The sequence below is a fragment of the Emys orbicularis genome, chromosome 6 (assembly GCF_028017835.1).
Source record: "Emys orbicularis isolate rEmyOrb1 chromosome 6, rEmyOrb1.hap1, whole genome shotgun sequence".
Classification (NCBI taxonomy): Eukaryota; Metazoa; Chordata; order Testudines; family Emydidae; genus Emys; species Emys orbicularis.
The window spans coordinates 87,992,813-88,011,011 of NC_088688.1; the positions used below are offsets into that span (position 1 = coordinate 87,992,813).

Sequence of the window (18,199 nt, forward strand, 5' to 3'; positions counted from 1 at the left end):
GCCGAGCCCGCCAGCTGCTGGCGACCCACTTCTGGTCGTGGTGCCTGCTGAAGGAGCGCGGGAGGCGGGCTGGCCAGCGGGGCCCAGGGCAGACACCCCGGGGCTCACGCTGCATCTGGATGCGCCTCGAGACGAGGCTGCCCTTTAATCTTTAAAACTCTGCGGGGAGTGGCGCTTTCGTTTCCTCCGCGCTGTCAGACTCCAGTGACAAACGCAGCGGGTTGTTTGCGGGCTCGGTAACCTTGTGGGGGCTGGCCCCCTTTTCAGTGTTTGTAAGCGATGAGCGTCAGAAAGGAATCTCGCCCCTCTGTGGAGTTCATCAAAGGTGAGCAACTTAAAATGCCAGTTTAAGTGATTTTTTTGTTTTTGGTTTGTTAAAGAAACAAGTTTTCAAAACTCGTTTTGTAATCGTGCATGTGAACAAGGAGATCATGACGATGGCATCGTCATAACTTTTACTGCACCGCTTTTGTAGCGTTCGCTTCTTTGAAACAAAACGCGTTTTCTTTTGTTTGAACTATTATGAATTAATGTAATGTGGATTTGGGAGGCAGTAAACAGCAGCTGTCTGTAACTTCTTGGCCTTTTCAGCCTGTTTATATTTTACCTAAGCTAGTTAAAAGTTAATACAAGTAAATCACGTATTGCGTAACAAATGCATGTGCATTGTCAAACAAAGAAATCTCACAGGAAGAATCCAAACTTGAGACCTTCTTTTTCTATTTGTCGTTTATCAAATTTTACTGTGCTTTCCTTTCCTCTTTTGGTAACTTTTACACTCTCCTCCCATCTTCACCAGCACACCCCAATAGACTGAAAATATCTTGTTTTAGGTTCCTATAATAAGAAGTGTCCAGGTCATGTTTTTGTGTGTGTGTGTGGCCTGTTGGTTGGTTCTCTGATTTCAAAGGAGAACCAGGTTTGCACCTCTCTGAACTGCAGTAGTCAATAGACATACATATATATGTGTGTAAACACACACAAAGCCTTCCAAACCGGTTATGGGAGGGCAGTCTGGTTATCCTCTGAACAACTTGTTTACTGGAGGGAAACCATAGAGAGCTTTTGACTAAATAACAAGTAAGTTTTAAACTGTTTGGTAACCAAAACGTAGGCTTTGAGCTTAATCATTGTCTTCCTTGTTGCCTAGCACCTGAAAAATAATGCCCTCTAATCTGGAAACCCTGAAAGGAAAATTTGATACTAAATTGTGACCATTTAAAGTATTACATTTAAGAACATCATTTCAAGTTTTCTGTGGAAATTTGTAATGTTAAGGGTAGTATTAGTTTAAAATCTCTTGCATTTCAGGTCGCCTTTATTTTGCAATTCTCTGCCAAAAACCAAAGAGTGGTGTTGCAAATACACACTATTTCTGCATAGATGATGAACTTGTATACGAGAAGTAAGTACAGTCCTTATTCTTGTATTCTACAGAACATTGCAGTAAATTGGTAAGAAAAGCACTAATAAGCAAGTGATGTAATTCTTAGTCTGTTTTTATTAGTGGTAGTTAAAACTTCTATACCGATTATAGAAGTTTATGTATGGAGTTTATTCTCAAAACTAGTGTACTAGTCCCCGCTAATTTCACTTGCAATGGGAGCTTATATGTGAGAGGGCCTGGTGGCTCCCCACCAATTTCTGTCTTGAAAAATTTCAGAAACTTTGTTTCTTACTTATACCTTATTCCTACTGGAAGATATCGGAATACTTTACAACAAGATAAAAAAAATTTAGAAGCATTAACTGAAATATTTAGCCAGAAGGGATGTTTCTAGTTGCCCAAATACCAGGGGTAAAATATCTAAACTTCCTAGAATAATAGATGGGTCAAAACCTGGCAGTTGCTGACTCAGCACTTCATGACCCCGGCATAGATACATTAAGTACTCTGCAGTGAACTGCATAGGTCTTTCAGATAAGTCCTTGACATTTTTTTTTATTATTTATTTTATGACATCCTGCATGGATATTAAAGAGCCCTTAGTACTTTTGAAAAAAATAAGGATATCTTTAGTTAAAAATTTCTATGCTCACCTTACTCAGGTTGTGGTGATTTGTTCGTTTTCTGTATTTCAGTGAGGCTCTGTATACACTAGAGTGTTAGAGTGCTTTGAGGATTAATGAGTAATATATATTAATAATATTTTAATGTGAATCTGATAGCTTTTAAACATAGTGCCAGGAGAAGCATTTTGGAATTAGTCAATAACCTTGTTTTTGAAGGCATGCTTTTGCATTGTCGTTAAAATCAAGAGTACCTAATGTGATGCCAAAAAATGTTAGTTTACTGTGAGCTTTCAAAAGTTTGATCACTGCATCATTTCATTGACCTTTTAGGAGGTCTTTTGTGGAGAAGAAAGCAGAATAATTTTAAAAATAACGTTTTAAAAGCTGATGAAAAACTACAGAACTATACTTATGGTATGCAAGATGGCAATTTCAAGAAGTTTTGTACCTAGTATAATGTGTGCATTAATTATTAGTTTTCATTTGGTGCATGTGGATTTCTTTAAAATTATTTCTACAAAACATGTACAAGCAAAATGTTTTCTTTCTTTCCCTCCCCACAAGCTTCTACGCAGATTTTGGACCTCTCAATCTGGCAATGGTTTACAGATATTGTTGCAAGCTAAATAAGAAATTAAAGGTAAAAACTGTTTTGTACCAAATAGATATAAAATATTGGAATTAGCCCATTTGTAAAAATGGTGAGGTGAAAAAATGTTCCTTGTTTGAGAAATATCTTCAAATTGCTATGTGGATTTCCACTCAGGCTTGTGTTTTGGATGTGTACACTAAACTGTATGCAGTATACATTTGTGTTCTCAGATTTGACCAGATTATATTTTCAGGCGGGTGTGTGGGGGTGTGTGGGGTGGAGTGAAGAGACAGAGAGTGAGGGATGTAAGAGGAGAACTATTTGCCTTTAGGATATAGTAGTTCTACAGTAATTATTGTGAAAGTGCAATTTCCCAAGTATTGGTGCTGTTAGAAACAACTAGAAGAACTCTTAGTGGGCAAAGGTCTCTTTCAGTAGAAGGCCCCCTCCTCTGGAATTCAGTCTCCTTGGAAATCTGCCAAGGTCTAGTGAGTTTCAGGGCTCAATGAGAGACACATTGATTTGATTTGGCTTCTGTTTGATTTGTTTTAGTTTGATTTTTTTTTATTTTTTGGTCTTCACAACATTTCTGTAGGGAGCCACATTTGCTTTTTAAAAATATATTTAGGGCTCACTCCTGCCAGGTGACTGAGCACCCTTACTCCTTCAGTTGAGGTAATTTGCTATCTCTGAGGAGCTCTGTACCTTTCAGAATTGGGCTCTTGGTAGATGTTGTGTTTTATAGTATCTCTATGAATCAAAATAATGAAGCCTTATATTTTCTATATCAATTCAAGTTATCCAATGCAAGTTTGTCAACCTCTAACAGAGGTTGGAGTACAAAATGTGTTAGGAAAATAAAAATCTTGCTAAAATTCATATGCTCTTTGCTTATTCAAGAGCCCATTAGTCAGATCTTGAAACCCTACATTGAACTGTGAAAACTGGAAGTATGCAATACAATATTTCTTTAACAGAAAATCTCGGCATTTTGTGAATGTTCCTTGCTGTCTACCACTGGTGTCAAGCTGTCTGCTTCAGATTCATTGTGCCATATACACTACAATGTGTAGATTCGGTTAGCTATGACAATTTGCTCTGATTTTGCTTGAAAATTATTCCACAGAAGTTTCCAAATTGTGATTTATTTTTAAATGGGTTGGTTTGTGAGAGCAATATACTTGCATGCTAGATGTTTTAAAGGGATGTTCAGTGCAGAACTCATTCTACACTGATCATAGTGGTATCTGAGTGACTTGTTTCACTTTTAAGCATTGTGGGCTGATAAGAGAAATTGTTCATTTGTAGTGCACATTTAAAACATATTGCCATCGCTTCATTAGTAAGGTTGTAATTTTCTATTGGAAAATCCAGTTTTGTCTCCCCCAAACAAGGTGTATCATGAAGTTGGATGGTGGTTTAGCAAAATTTGAGGTGATTCAAACACAAGTGGTTTCTGATTTAGGACTTTAAAAATATGGATGTAATTCATATTTTGAAGATTATTCTGAGGTTTCTGAGCAAGCTATATCACAGAAATAGCTTGCAGTAAAAATGTAGTCTATTTTGAAAATTTTACCCACAATCTTGTCCAGGACCCTTAGGCTCAGGATTTGTCTTAGCCATCTCCCTTTTGAAAATGGGACTGGGGTGCTTATGAAAATTTTATCTCTAGTGTACAGGACTATGACTGGTAAGTGAAAAATGTTGGAGTAATTTCATATAGCTATTTTGAAATCTCATATGGTTCCTAGTTTTAAAACATTGCTAAAGGTCTGATACTCTATAGAACCCTCCTTCGCAGTGCATAGCTTCAAAATATGAACTTGTAATGGGAGTTATTGTGTTATGGCTACTTTTTCTGAATTTATGGTGGAAATCCCAGAATTCCTACCTCACCTGTTGTCATTGCTGGTGTTGCCTCTTGCCTGCCCATATCCTCCAGTAACAGCCACCCAGAGCTGCTGTTTCAGTTTTTATTTCTAGCAGTGTTCATTTTTTCCTTCATTCACTTTCAGGGGTGGGTAGAGGCTGCAGTATAATCTTAATTTCCTAAAATTTCCTTCAGATACCCATTCTAGACTTCGTTGCATTTATCAGCAGTGCCACCAGTAGAAACTGCCAGCATTCTCCATCAGTATGTGAGCCAATACAGTTATCCTTTTCTATGCCCCCAATGTCCGTAAACTTTCCTGGAGTGAGAGTTTTGCTGAAGGGGAGGGAGGAATGTCTCCTCTAGCCAGGCAGTTTAAGAAATACTGGGGAACATGTTTGTGTAGGTGGGAAAAGAGAGAGGAGCAGTGCCTGCTTCTGAGTCATGGGCAATAGCAGCAGAAGGCCTGTCTCAGAAGGTCTGATAGACTTAAATTTTGCCGAAATACTCAGATTCCATTGAATTGAAGAAGCCAGTTTACATTATTCAACTTCTGTTATACTTACTGATTGTAATAGAGCACATACTTGTAACTTCCTAATAAGATTCACAGTATTGCCAGCTCTAAAACCATGAGACAGACAAAAATATTCATGTGACTAGTTTTAAAAAACAAGATTATTTTTTTAAACTTGCATTCGATTTATGGTTTGTTCTCAGATATTTGAAATAGTGGATGGAATTGCCCCTATTTGTGTTTGCATATTTCAGGTTGGAATTCCTGATGTGTAATAAATACAAATTGGGAGACCTCCTTTTCTTTTTAGCTGATAGGTGGGGCTAATCCCTTCCCAAGGTATTGTCCTAGGCTCCCTGCAGCTCCCACTGTCCAATGGGCACTACCCTGTCTCATGCTGTGCATTCTCTGGACTCCCCCTTCCCTTCAGGATATCAGGATTGCTAATTCCAAGTGTTCAAAAATCATGAGTCAGCCCCCCCCCAATCATGAGCTTTTAATGAGTAAATTTGGGGTGGTTTGTTCTTGTTTCCTGGCTTTGAGCCTTTAGGGTTCATGTTTTCAAGGTTTTCCCCATCACCTAGAAACTTTTTTTTTTTTTTAAATGAAAGCTGAGTGTCTAATGTAATTTTTAGACTCAAGGAGCTTTAAGAGAACCCCCTAATATATCCCAAGACTTGCAATTAAAATAGTGTTAGTTAGCAACTCTGAGATATTGCCCATGCCCAGCTCCCTCTCCTTCCCTCTGTCCCCATGTATTGCCCACACACAATTTCCCTCCATATAGGATTTTGACGGTGGGAGAAAGAAAGGAGGAGAGAGTGCAACTGGGCTAAAGCCTACTCCCGACAGGCTGGAGAGAAGGGGATAGGGGGACACACACTCCTTGGATCCTTTCTCCCCCTGCCCATTGCTCACCTTTGCTACGCTAACCGTTGGTGGGTAGGAGCTACCTGTTGGTCCCGATCCAGCTCCCCTTTTCTTTGCCTGTCCTCGTGGACTGCTGCACCTGTGCTCTGCACAGACAGCAAAAGCAGAGAGAAGTCAAGATTCTGAAGGCAGCAGTTAGAGCAGCAGCCTCTGTTGGTGGCAGCTGGGACTTCAGCCTATTGCCTGCAGCTCAGGCTCTCAACAGCTGCCTCTGGTGGATGCAGCCAGAATTTTAGCATGAGTTTCAGCTCAAGTAGAAATTGTGAGCTGCCAGGAACTTGTGAGAAAGCAATATTAATGCTGAAAAATGATGGGACTAATGAGAATGAATTGGTGGCACTGGATACAAATACCACATTAGATGAGAGGAGGAGATTGGGCAGATATGCAGGACAGGAGTTAAGGTTGGTTGTGGAAACATAACTTTGAATTTTTGGAGTTTTTGAAAAATATTTACTTGTGTATGTCTGTTTTAAAATAACTACAACTTTCTAATGTTTCAAGAACAGATATTTAATATCAGTGTTGTAATATTTAAAATAACTGAAGAAAATACCACCAAAAAGAACACAGTAGCTTTTCCCTTCATCATAAAATTACTATTTTTCATAATGAAAAATTATTAGGGCTGTCGATTAATTGCAGTTAACTCACGTGATTAACTCACAAAAATTAATCATGATTAAAAAAAATAATCACAGTTTTAATCACACTGTTAAACAATAGAATACCAATTGCAATTTATTAAATATTTTTAGATGTTTTCTACATTTTCAAATATATTGATTTCACTTACAACACAGAACACACAGTGTACAGAGCTCATTTATATTATTATTTTTATTACAAATATTTGCACTGTAAAAATGATAAACAAGAGAAATAGTATTTTCAATTCACCTCATACAAGTACCATAATGCAATTTCTTTATCGTGAAAGTGCAACTTACAAATGTAGATTTTTTTTTGTTACATAACTGCACTCGAAAACAAAACAATGTAAAACTTTAGAGCGTACATGTCCACTCAGTGCTGCTACTTGTTCAGCCAATCACTAAGACAAACGAGTTTATTTACATTTACGGGAGATAATGCTGCCTGCTTCTTATTTACAATGTCACCTGAAAGTGAGAACAGGCATTTGCATGGCACTTTTGTAGCTGCAATTGCAAGGTATTTACGTGCCAGATATGCTAAACATTCATATGCCCCTTCATGCTTCGGCCACCATTCCAGGGACATGCTTCCATGCAGATGACACTCCTTAAAAAAAAAAAAAAAAGCATTAATTAAATTTGTGACTGAAATCCTTGGGGGAGAATTGTATGTCTCCTGTTTTACCCACTTTCTGCCATATATTTCATGTTATAGCAGTCTCGGATAATGACCCAGCACATGTTTGTTTTAAGAACACTTTCACTACAGATTTGACAAAACGCAAAGAAGGTATTAATGTGAGATTTCTAAAGATAGCTACAGCACTCGGCCCAAGCTTTAAGAATCTGAAGTGCCTTCCAAAATTTGAGAGGGATGAGGTGTTGAGCATGCTTTCAGAAGTCTTAAAAGAGCAGTACTCAGACGCGGAAACTACAGAACTACCACAAAAGAAAATCAACCATCTGCTGGTGGCATCTGACTCAGATGATGAAAATGAACATGCGTCGGTCCGCTCTGCTTTGGATCGTTATCAAGCAGAACCCATCTTCAGCATGGACGCATGTCCTCTGGAATGGTGGTTGAAGCATGAAGGGACATATGAATCTTTAGCGCATCTGGCACGTAAGTATCTTGCGGCACTGGCTACAACAGTGGCATGTGAACGAACGCCTGTTCTCACTTTCAGGTGACACTGTAAACAAGAAGAAGGCACATTATCTCCCGCAAATGTAAACAAACTTGTTTGTCTGAGTGACTGGCTGAACAAGAAGTAGGACTGAGTGGACTTGTAGGCTCTAAAGTTTTACTTTGTTTTATATTTGAATGCAGTGGTTTTTTTTGTACATAATTTTACATTTGTAAGTTGAACTTTCATGATAGATTGCATTACAGTACTTGTATTTTTCAGTTCACCTCATACTATTTCTTTTGTTTTTATAGCACAAATATTTGTAATCAAAAATAAATATAAACTGAGCACTGTACACTTTGTGGTCAGTGTTGTAACTGAAATCAATAGATTTGAAAATGTAGAAAACATCTACAAATATTTAAAAAAATGGTATTCTATTATGGTTTAACAATGCGATTAATCGCCTGACTGCCCTAAAAATTACATTTGAAATTTGTAAAAATGTTCACTCTGCCACACTTATTTTGAATGGCTTAACTTGGTCCAGTGTAACTAGATTTTCAACAGATTTGATGCTTTGTCATCAACCAGTACACTAAAATCCTTATCCTGCCTGGATGCTGAGCACTTCTCAGGATTGAAAATGGAATAACACACTTGATCATATCTTAACCAGAAAGGCATTGCAACCATTGGAATTAATTTTGGAAACCTTATTTCCAATGAGGCCAATTTCTGTGTGTAGTTGGTTGTTCTGCTGCAGTGATTTAAAACTTATTTTTATCAGGCTATGCAGACTTAAGTTCGAAGTGCCAAATTATAACACTGTTGTTCATTTCTTGATGCAGTCATTTACATTGATAAGGAAGAAAATAATTCATTATACTGGGTTTGATCAGAAAAAACAAGCAAATGCTGCATTCCTCATAGGCTCTTACGCAGTAAGTATTTAACCTTTTACTAAAAATTGAATTGCTAAGTTTTGTGTTTTATCATTTTCCCATATGCAGTCCTTAAAATACGAAGAATGATACTTTCCCCCCTTATTTTAAAAAGTGGTGCTGGAGAGGGCTGAGAGTTTGACTTCCTGGTGTTGCTCTTGACATTTTCTTTGCTATAGAGATTACCCAAACTTTTTTTTTCCCCAACAAAGTGATCTATGTGACAGGAAAAGCCCCTAAGAGTTTTTTATTCCTCTGCTGCACAAAAATCTTCTGGGTGGGTACTCACCTGATATAGGTGCACAAATCCTATAGATTCTTTTAAAGTTGCTTAGGTGCATTTTCCAAAAGCACCTTCTGTCTTTTATTCCCAATATTTAATTTTTTAAAAGAAAATTGGCTAATTCTTGATATCTTACCATATTTCATCCTTTTTGTAAAGGCCAAATACCACCAGATGTTTTATTTCCGAGTTTATATGTTGGGAAATGTATCTTCTCCAGACTATCCCTTTGCTGACACAGGCCAGGGATGGAACTTAGGGGAAGGAAGAAAAAGCCTTATGTGGTGTGTTTGGAACGGATATAATATCCAGAGGTGTAGAGGGGGTTGTAGATAGAGTGCCTGAAGATGCACTGTGTCAGGTGCTTGGCCATGAAGGGAAAAACCTAATAACTGATTGCGTTCATATTGCTCAATCTCTGGAAGACTAAGTTTGAGGCAGGAACCTCAGAAATGTGTAGTGAAGGTCTAAAATGCAGAATGTTTGAAATGTAAAGATGCAACAGACTGTAGATTGTTAATATTGTGGTATTTGACTTGTGTTGTACCTTGACTGCACTTGACTCTTTCATTTCTCTTTGAGCATTGACTAAAAGTAAAGAGTGGGGTGAAGGACCTGTGCTCTTCATCTTACTGGTGACTTGAGAGGGAGTTTAGACTCCATACAGCCCTGAGTCATTCCCCTTTAAGAGTTCTGGAGGGCTATAAAGCTCCTGCATTTCTGAGTGTTTCCCTGCTGCTGGTTTGTGTTATGGAGTAGGTCTGTTTCCAGCTCCCCAGGGTCTTCCTGTTGCCTGTTCTGCTGTACTTATAAATGAAGCTTTTGACATTATAAATGTGACTTTTTTTTTTTTTCCAACTGACACCTCCAAGTGTTTAGAAATGTTACGTCGTTATTGCAGCATTCTGAAATTGAATGGAAACCTGCAACATATCTTGCTTCAGCTTAATTGTTTGGAGTCAAGATACTAAAGCAACTGATCGGTCACAGTTTTTAAGCAAGAAAAAAACCCAATCCTTAGAAGTAATTTGGTTACTCTGTAGGCCAAAAAGTAAATGTGGACTGCTTTTATTATAGAATGTTTCTTTTATTTTTGGTCCTGTGTGTAGTACCATGGCATCAGCATAGCTATGGTCATCCTATACAGCACCCAAAATGCAGAAATAATAGTAATCAGTGGCAAAGTAATCCATGATTTCCGTAACTTGTTGTAAACTACCTTTTTAAAATTAACTTTTAACAATCCTGCTTCTGATCATCCATTCAATTTTCCTGCCAGGACACCATAAACCGGAGCAAACGGTTGGAGGGGACTGTTTGTATAAACCTTCATAAATACATAGGGCCATAATTTCTCCTCCCTGTTGGATACTGGTGGAGAGGGCACTGATTACTCCTGATGGAATTCTGCACCAAAAAATTAAAAATTATGCACACAATATTTTAAAATTCTACATATTTTATTTGTCAGAATAGTACAATATAATCATACCAGTTCAATTATTTTGGTAATTTATTTCAAAATACCTGCTAACAGGTATGTCTGTAACAATATAGACAACAAAAAAGATTCAGGAAATGTTTTTTGACAAATAGATTACTTAGTAGGCATATTAATATATAACTTTGAGTAATAATTCATTTAAACTACAATACAGAAACATATTTCCCGCATACCTCAGAAACAGTACAAAGGCTTGGGGGTAATCGGAGATAACAGAGGAGCTGAGCAAGAGGGAAGTAATTGCTGGGAGTGAACCTGGAGGGTTATTAGGTGTGGGTGGGAGAAGTATGGAACAGGTTTTTTGGGGGGTGGGAGGGATTGTTAGGGAATTGGGGAGCCTCCCCCGTGCAGACCCTGGCTGACCCGTAGTGTCTCCCATTCAGTGAGGCACATCGCCACCCTCATCCCCACTCCCATTCAGCACCCACCCCACTCTGTCCCTGGCACTAGCCCTTTTAAGCCCCAGTCTGTGACCTCCCAGTATCCCCATGTGCCCCACTCTGTCTGTCCCCCCAACCCACCCCCATATATCCCATGCCTTCTCACCTGGCCCGGCAGGCAGGGTGCTGTGAGGAACCCAGCCTCTCCTCCCTATTGGCTGCTGACTGCTATTGCCAGTGAGCTGGCCGCCCTCTGTTCTGGTGCTACTGCAGCCCCTGGTGGACGAAAGGCATAACTGCAATGCCTCTGAGGCAGAATTATTTTTCTCTGCAGAAAATACATCTGGGGGGGGACGTGAATTCTGTGCATGTGCAGTGGCGCAAAATTCCCCTAGGAGTAACAAAGAGAATACTGCCTCTGGGGATATCTCCTTACTCACTAACCCCATAGAAGATCTTCCATGGAGAGCTAGATTTGTGGACTGAGAGGGTTATGTGAAAATCATCCACACCTTGCAGAACTGTACCCCCAAAGGCAGACCTGCCATTAAACTACCCAGACATTTGGACGTGGAGTCCCCCTCAAGTCTTTCTATTGTCTGTAGTGGGAACTGAATCATGCTTTAAGAGAAAAATGGCTTAGAAACTGCCCCAGTATGTATGATACATGTATATTCAGAGAGAGTTATTTAATTTGTAAAATATTCTGTGCTGCTTTTATCTCATTAGGGAAATATATGTATTTAAGCATGTATTGTTTGAGTTAAACTTAAATGGGTTTAAGTAACTAGGCCTCAGTGTTTAGAATAATGTAAGTTCTTGCCTCTGGTAGTCAAGAGTATATTCAGTTATTGGGCAAAATTCTCTAAAGCTCAGTACAGGGAAGTGCAAAATTTAAGTGTGTGTGTGTGTGTGTGTGTGTGTGTATGTGTGTGTATATATATATATATATATATATATATATATATATATATATATATATATATATATATATATATATATTTAAGCTTTCCAGTCCATTGGCCTATCAGTAATGCTTTTCACTGTTCTGTTGAAGATCTGGGTTTAGTTTCTTGCTTTCTAGGCTGTCAAGATTGTGAGTCCTTCATGACATTTTGACTTTTGTCAATTGAGTCGTATTAGATGCCTGAAGGGATCTCATTTCTACAACCCGCTTCTGTTCCAGTTCTGGAAATGTATTGGCCACACTGCACATTGGGGAAGGGAGGAGTTTGGGTGGGAAGCAGAAGAAATTAGATAGGGGAGGAAGTCATCAGAGATGCAACAGTGAAATGAACAGTGCTGTGTTTTTACTCTATGGGATGGAGAAGAATACAAACCAAAATGTGTTAAATTGTTACACCAATTTGCTGTTAAATAAGTCTGTTCGAAAATACAGAAATGAAAAAGGATTTTTTATTCTTCATGAGAAAGATCAAGGTTCTTATTATTTCACACTTCTTGCCAGTTCAGAAGAATAGAATTGAATGAACTGAAGAAGAGCTCTCTGCAGCTCAAAGACTGTCTCTTCTGCCAACATGAGTTGGTCCAGTAAAAAATATTACCTCACCCATCTTATCTCTATTAAACAGAATAGTCATACACTCAGTTACATTGCCAAAATATGCAGCAAGATGGGTTTGTTGTTGGGTCACTGAGCCCTTGTAACTAGGATTTTAAAACTGTTGCAGCTCTCAATTTGGAGGGTTATGGGGAACATTTTTGGGCCCATTTTAAGACTTACTTTTAAGGGAATGATCACACTTGAATGTGTTTAATTTTAAGTAATCTCTTTTTAAGATAAGCCAGATCTCTGTGTGATAAACAATTTTTATTTAGCACATCTACAAAGATTGTCCAGTTTTAGGGAACTGACATTGAATTTTTGCTCTTTTTTAACACTTAGAAAGCTGAATAAAACGTGAGGTGGCACCCCAAGTTTATAATGCAATAAATGTAAAATAATTAGTACTCCTCAGAGCTTGTCTAGGAACAATCAATAGTAAGCATTCACCGATACAGCAGTACTATTAACTTGAAAGCCTCTTGCTTTGAAACCTGTTTGTCCTTAAAGTTGCAATGATCAATAATTGGTTGCATCATGTAATCCTTGTAACTTCCACTTAAGCAAATCAAGGCATACCATAGCAACATTTGTCATTGAGGTGAGGTGAGCTATACTGTTCCTGACTTACTAAACTAATTATGAAAGTCCTAGTTAATTGTTGTGAGGCTGAGAGACTGAGATCAATGATTTGGTTTATGTGCAAAGTTCCAACTCTTTTCTTCACTGTTACGTGTTTTTAATGTTTTAACCCCCATCCCTTCTCATTTAACAACTTTTTTTTCCCTCTAGTTTCCGAATGGGCCATCCAGCCTAAACACTTCTTTTTATATCTACTGCTTTCTTCCAGGTGTGCCTCATGTGCCAGCCAGGCCTAACTCAAGCAGCCAGAGCTCTTCAATGTACATGATCTTAAAGATAAAAAGCAAAGTTTTTGTTTTTAAACAAACTCCTTTAAGATCCCAAATCTATAACAAAATGTAAGTGTATTTCTGTCACTACATTTACTCTGTTAGGGATTTGAAATCTTAATCCCTTTCATTTCTGGTCCTCCCTTGCACTTTTCGGTAATGTCGTAGTCTATTAAATTGTCATCAGAGTGATCAGAATGTACCAGCAGGGATATAAGCTTCTGACCATATGAGATTGGGGTGTACGTAACATGATCAGCAGCACAGAACATGTATCTTACTGAAACCCAAAGGCTGGGGGCTAAAAGTATTTGGTTTAATTATTTAAAAACAAATCCAGCTTTGTGTCATCCTTAAGGCAGAACTGTCTTTATCTGGAAGCAATCTACATTATTTAGGCCTTACTGTTCTACCAAACAGAGATTCTTTGAGATGATCTATAATGTCTCTGTAATGACTTCTTTTGATCCTCACCAGGACTTAGGTGTGGATGGAGAAAGCCTCCTTCTTCCATCTTTGTGTCTATACTCAGATAAACCAAATTTAACCTCCTGGGTTCCAGCCCCTCCTCCCTAACTCCTACCTCCCTTTGCTGCATTAACTTAGTAACAGTGTTTCTTTTCTCAGGCTTGGCACTAATTATGTACTTGGAGGGCAACCCTCCATGGGTACCGCCCCAAGAACTGCTGTAATTCAGGTCACCTTCTCCAGGACTCATCTCTGTACTTTGTCTATTTTCTCATCTTCTTTCTTCAGGGTAAGCAGTGTTTCCTTCACCCATTCTGATCCATAGTGCTATTCTGTTTTTGCAATCTCAATTTGAAAATGCCACACCCAGGAAAAACAGTATTTTGGAGAGAAGGAAGGAGCTGTAGAAGCAATAGCCATTCTGTTTGTGATACTCAGTGCTCAGCTTCTCTTAGTATTTGCGTAGTGATTAATCTTTGGCTAAGGCTATATGGGTGTATGTGGAAAGGAGTTGGCAGCAGTGTATTTTTGGAGGGAGGAAGTATAAGACTCCATTGCTTATCCTTCATGTAAGCAAAATCTGCCTTGAGTCTTGTCTTTCTCCTTCAGAATTTGCCCTTTACAACATTTCCCTACTCTGACTTTTTAAAATAAGTTGTATAAAAACTGTTACCATAACTAGCATTCACAGTAGCAGTTTGATTCCATATCTCTCTCTCTACCAGGCTTTTCCAGTAGCCTTGAAGTTTACTCCCTCTTATACTTACTTGATTGCCCCTTCTTCTTTGGTAGAAGTAAGGTTGCGCAGGATGTGCTTGTACTTAAGACAGTGCTCCCTTCTAGTGTGTCCTCACTAGACTCACCCCAAGAAAGCCATTAGCTGCAATCTTCCCTCCTCACTTGCAAGGCTTTTTAAGGTTCTTCCTTTTTTATGATTAGCACTGAGTTTTTCAGAGATGGGAGGGTTTCTCTACTTGTGAGCTTGTTTTGATCCACTTTAATTTAAAAAACAAAACAAATAACCATTTGTCTTCCATTGGACACAACAAATTTAACTCTGACCTATAGGTTAATTTGATGTATTTTTATCTTGATTCTGCTATCTAAATATTTTCTTGTAAGATATATGATTAGGTGGGAAATATCAGTTAATCTTTCAGCTGTTGAGAATCTTTTTTTGTAAAGTATTTATATATTCTTGAGAAACCGCAATCATCTATGTAATAGAACTGTTCACTATTAATTTATGGTAAAATGTATGCATCTGTGTGGACTTGTATTTGAGGCTGATCAATGTGCTATATAGGTACTGTAGATTCTGTGTTTGTTCAGAAGAGGGTTGTGATGTGTTTATTTGCAGTTTACAGCTGTTAAAATTATTATTTTGGGTAAGTGTTAAAGCTGTTGTGTCATGATGACATACATTTTACACTTCCCACAAGCGCATTTCATTATTTTTTTGGTTTTAATTGCTTGAGTTTTGTAAATGGTGTGATTAATTTACTATCTTAAGTAGATTTTAAAATTTAAGGATTTTTTGTTGGGGGGAGAGTGGAGGTGGAGTTTGAATGTTCAGAGTACTTTATGAGCACTGTTTCATTTCAAATGCTATAAAAGTGTTGTATATCACTAGAATACAGAGTTGGTTTGTTGCAATTTTAACTGTTTTGAATTAGATTTAAATAGACCAATTTTCTGTAAAAGGCAAAGTAGCAGTGTAAAATAACTTATATGGTGACATTACAGAATGAGGTAAAATTCTTCTTTGATAACCCTGTGTACTAAAGTTTAGGATGCCTCCTTCAGATGGAACTTCTTTTCCCTTGCTGTTATTAACCATTTGTCTCATCTCTCTTAATAGTAATATCACTAATCCCATGAAATCTGTATTTAATAATTGAATTGTGGTTTGAACAATCTCTTGGTGATAATCTACAATTTTAACAGGTTCTAGTAAAAGAACTATTCTTTCCTTCATCCCATGGTATATATTGCTACACATAAAGGTCACTTCCTCAATTTCCCTACAGAGCTCATTCTTCTTGACAGGAGAGGGGATAGTCTAGTCTGCATATCCTTACTCTGTTGTGTAATCCAACTGATGTCAATAGGATTATGTACAAGGGTAAGGGTTTGCACGAGCTGTTTGTAGGTATCTGCAGAAAAGTACACTTATTTGGAAAAAAATCTTCTGTTCTCAACTCTTAGCAAACTTGCACCCCAGATGCCATAATTATAAAGGTAGTTAGCTAGGGTGATATTATGCTCCCATTGCTAATTACAAGCATATTATTTATGTATTCTGAGATGAGGATTTTTTTTTTTTATGTATATAAAGCCAACAGGGGAATTTAGGTTATCTAGAACAGTAGTAGTGTTTATATACGTTGATCCATTGATGAAACTGCAATGGATTATTATGGTTGAATGAAAAATGTCTGTTCTGTGTTAATAAGTTAACTAACCGTTACTTACCATATTTAAAAAAAAAAAAAAACTTTAAAAACTGCTTTTCTATAACTGTAACCCCCAGTCTTTTGGAGTGAAACTTTTTTTCTCTGTATGCACACTCACATTTAAAATAAATATAAAATATATGTATTGTACAACTATTGTATTAAAGGTGTTAGATAATGGGATTTTCCTTCTTTTAAAAACAAGTTTTTATTGAGCAACTAGCTGTCATGTGAATGAAAGACTGTTTCCTGGAAAATGAATAGATTGATAACGAGAACAGTTTTCAGAGAAGTTGGACATGTGCAATTTTTGTAGATTGTTTCCCATTTCATTTTTGGTATGATCTTGTATTTTACCAGCAAGATGTATTTGGATATATCACTTGATATAAGCACAGCTCGATTATTTGCAGCCTGTTCTCTTCTTAATACCATCTTTTATTTGTTGCATTAGTGAAATTATAAATTTCACAAAAAGGTCGTGTGTGTATCCAAGATGGAGGGGGGGCTTGCATCTGAAATACTAGAAAATACCCAGGGGTTTTACTAGAAAAAGCTTACATTACGTATCCTAATAAACCAATCTCAACTTCAGTGTCTTTATCCCCGAAAGGCAAACCATCTTCTTTGTTCCTCTCCTTTTTTGGCCTAAGACCTAGTTCCCTGCCTCCTAAATTTGCAAAACATGTTAGGAACTCTGTCTTCATCCTACCCTATTCACCACTCCAACACTTTAATCCTTTTGTTAATCTTGTACTCTGAAATCTCAGATGTACTTCTAATCTTACCGTATGTCTCTTAGGGCAGGTCTACACTACGGGGTTAAGTCAACGTAAGTTGCGCAACTACGACGTAGCTTAGATTGACTTATTGCAGTGTCTACACCGTGCTGGGTTGATGAGAGAAACTCTCCTGTCGACTTACCTTATGCTTCTCGTTCCGGTGGAGTACTGGAGTTGACAGGAAAGCGATCTGTGGTTGATTTAGCGGGTCTTCACTAGAAGTGTCGATCCACGGGAAGTGTAGACATGCCCTTAGTTACCTCTTCTTCCCTTATAGTCACACTTCTCTAGCTCCTTCGCCTCTTCCTTGAAGCAAGTACATGTCTTCTGTCTCCTAAAGAAATCTTCTCTCAAGTTCCCACTTGCCTCAACTGTTGCCCATCTCCCTCTTCCCCTTTGCCTTCAAACTCCTGAAGCAAGTGGTCTTTTCCCATTCACTAATTCTCTTTTCCAGTTCTTTCTTCAGTCCCCTGCACTCTGCTTACCCACTTCACTTCAATGAACCTGCTCTCATTAAACTCTCAAATGACCTCTTCTTGATCAAGTCTCATGGTCACTTGTTCAAGTTCTTAAATTTCTCAGCCATCTTCAGATCTGTTGATCAATCTCTTCCACAATTTCTACACCCTGGTTTCTGAAAATCCCATGTTTCTTTATATCCTATCCTCAGACTCTTCTTCAGTGTTCCCTTTGGGATGCAGCTTCACCCTCTCCCCCATCCCACCCCACCCCATCCTCTCTTGTTGTCAGCATACTTCGGTCTTCTCCTCTGCTTCCTCTACCCTGTGCTTACTCCCATAGATTCAATCAACCACTCTGTGCCAATGATTCACAAACCTATTTTGCTACTTGCACCTTTCATCCTCTGGTTTAGTCTTGCATGTTTGCTTGTGTGGCCAAGATTTTCTCTTGAATGTTCCCTTGCCATCTTAAATTTAGTGTGTCAAAACTTGAGTTTTTCTTCCCTAAACCCTTCCTCTTCCCCTTCCTTTGTCACTGTTTACAGACCATCCTACCTGTACTCCAAGCTTACAATAAGTTCAGCATCATCTTTGTCTATACTCTCCCTTCCCTCCCATCTAGTCGTCGTCATCAAATCTCATTGCTGGTTGTTCGACAATATTTCTGTAATTTGACCATTAGTTAAAATCTGCACTGGCAAGGCACCAGTCTGTACCTCTCTTCACTGTGACTAC

At 38.2% G+C, this 18,199-nt stretch overlaps 1 protein-coding gene across 3 annotated transcripts in view; it reads left to right on the forward strand.

Annotated features, from left to right (window-relative positions):
• The first annotated feature begins 233 nt into the window (after nucleotides 1–233).
• CDC14B (cell division cycle 14B) overlaps nucleotides 234–18,199 on the forward strand; it is a 66,886-nt gene continuing 48,920 nt past the window's right edge. For all 3 annotated transcript variants that reach the window (XR_010561482.1, XM_065406121.1, XM_065406120.1), the window contains exons 1-4: nucleotides 234–325; nucleotides 1,312–1,405; nucleotides 2,578–2,653; nucleotides 8,563–8,655. Coding sequence is in view for 2 of the 3 variants with exons in the window: in XM_065406121.1 (XP_065262193.1) it covers nucleotides 280–325; nucleotides 1,312–1,405; nucleotides 2,578–2,653; nucleotides 8,563–8,655 (309 nt within the window). In the remaining variant the exon portion in view is untranslated. The remainder of the gene's footprint in view (nucleotides 326–1,311; nucleotides 1,406–2,577; nucleotides 2,654–8,562; nucleotides 8,656–18,199) is intronic.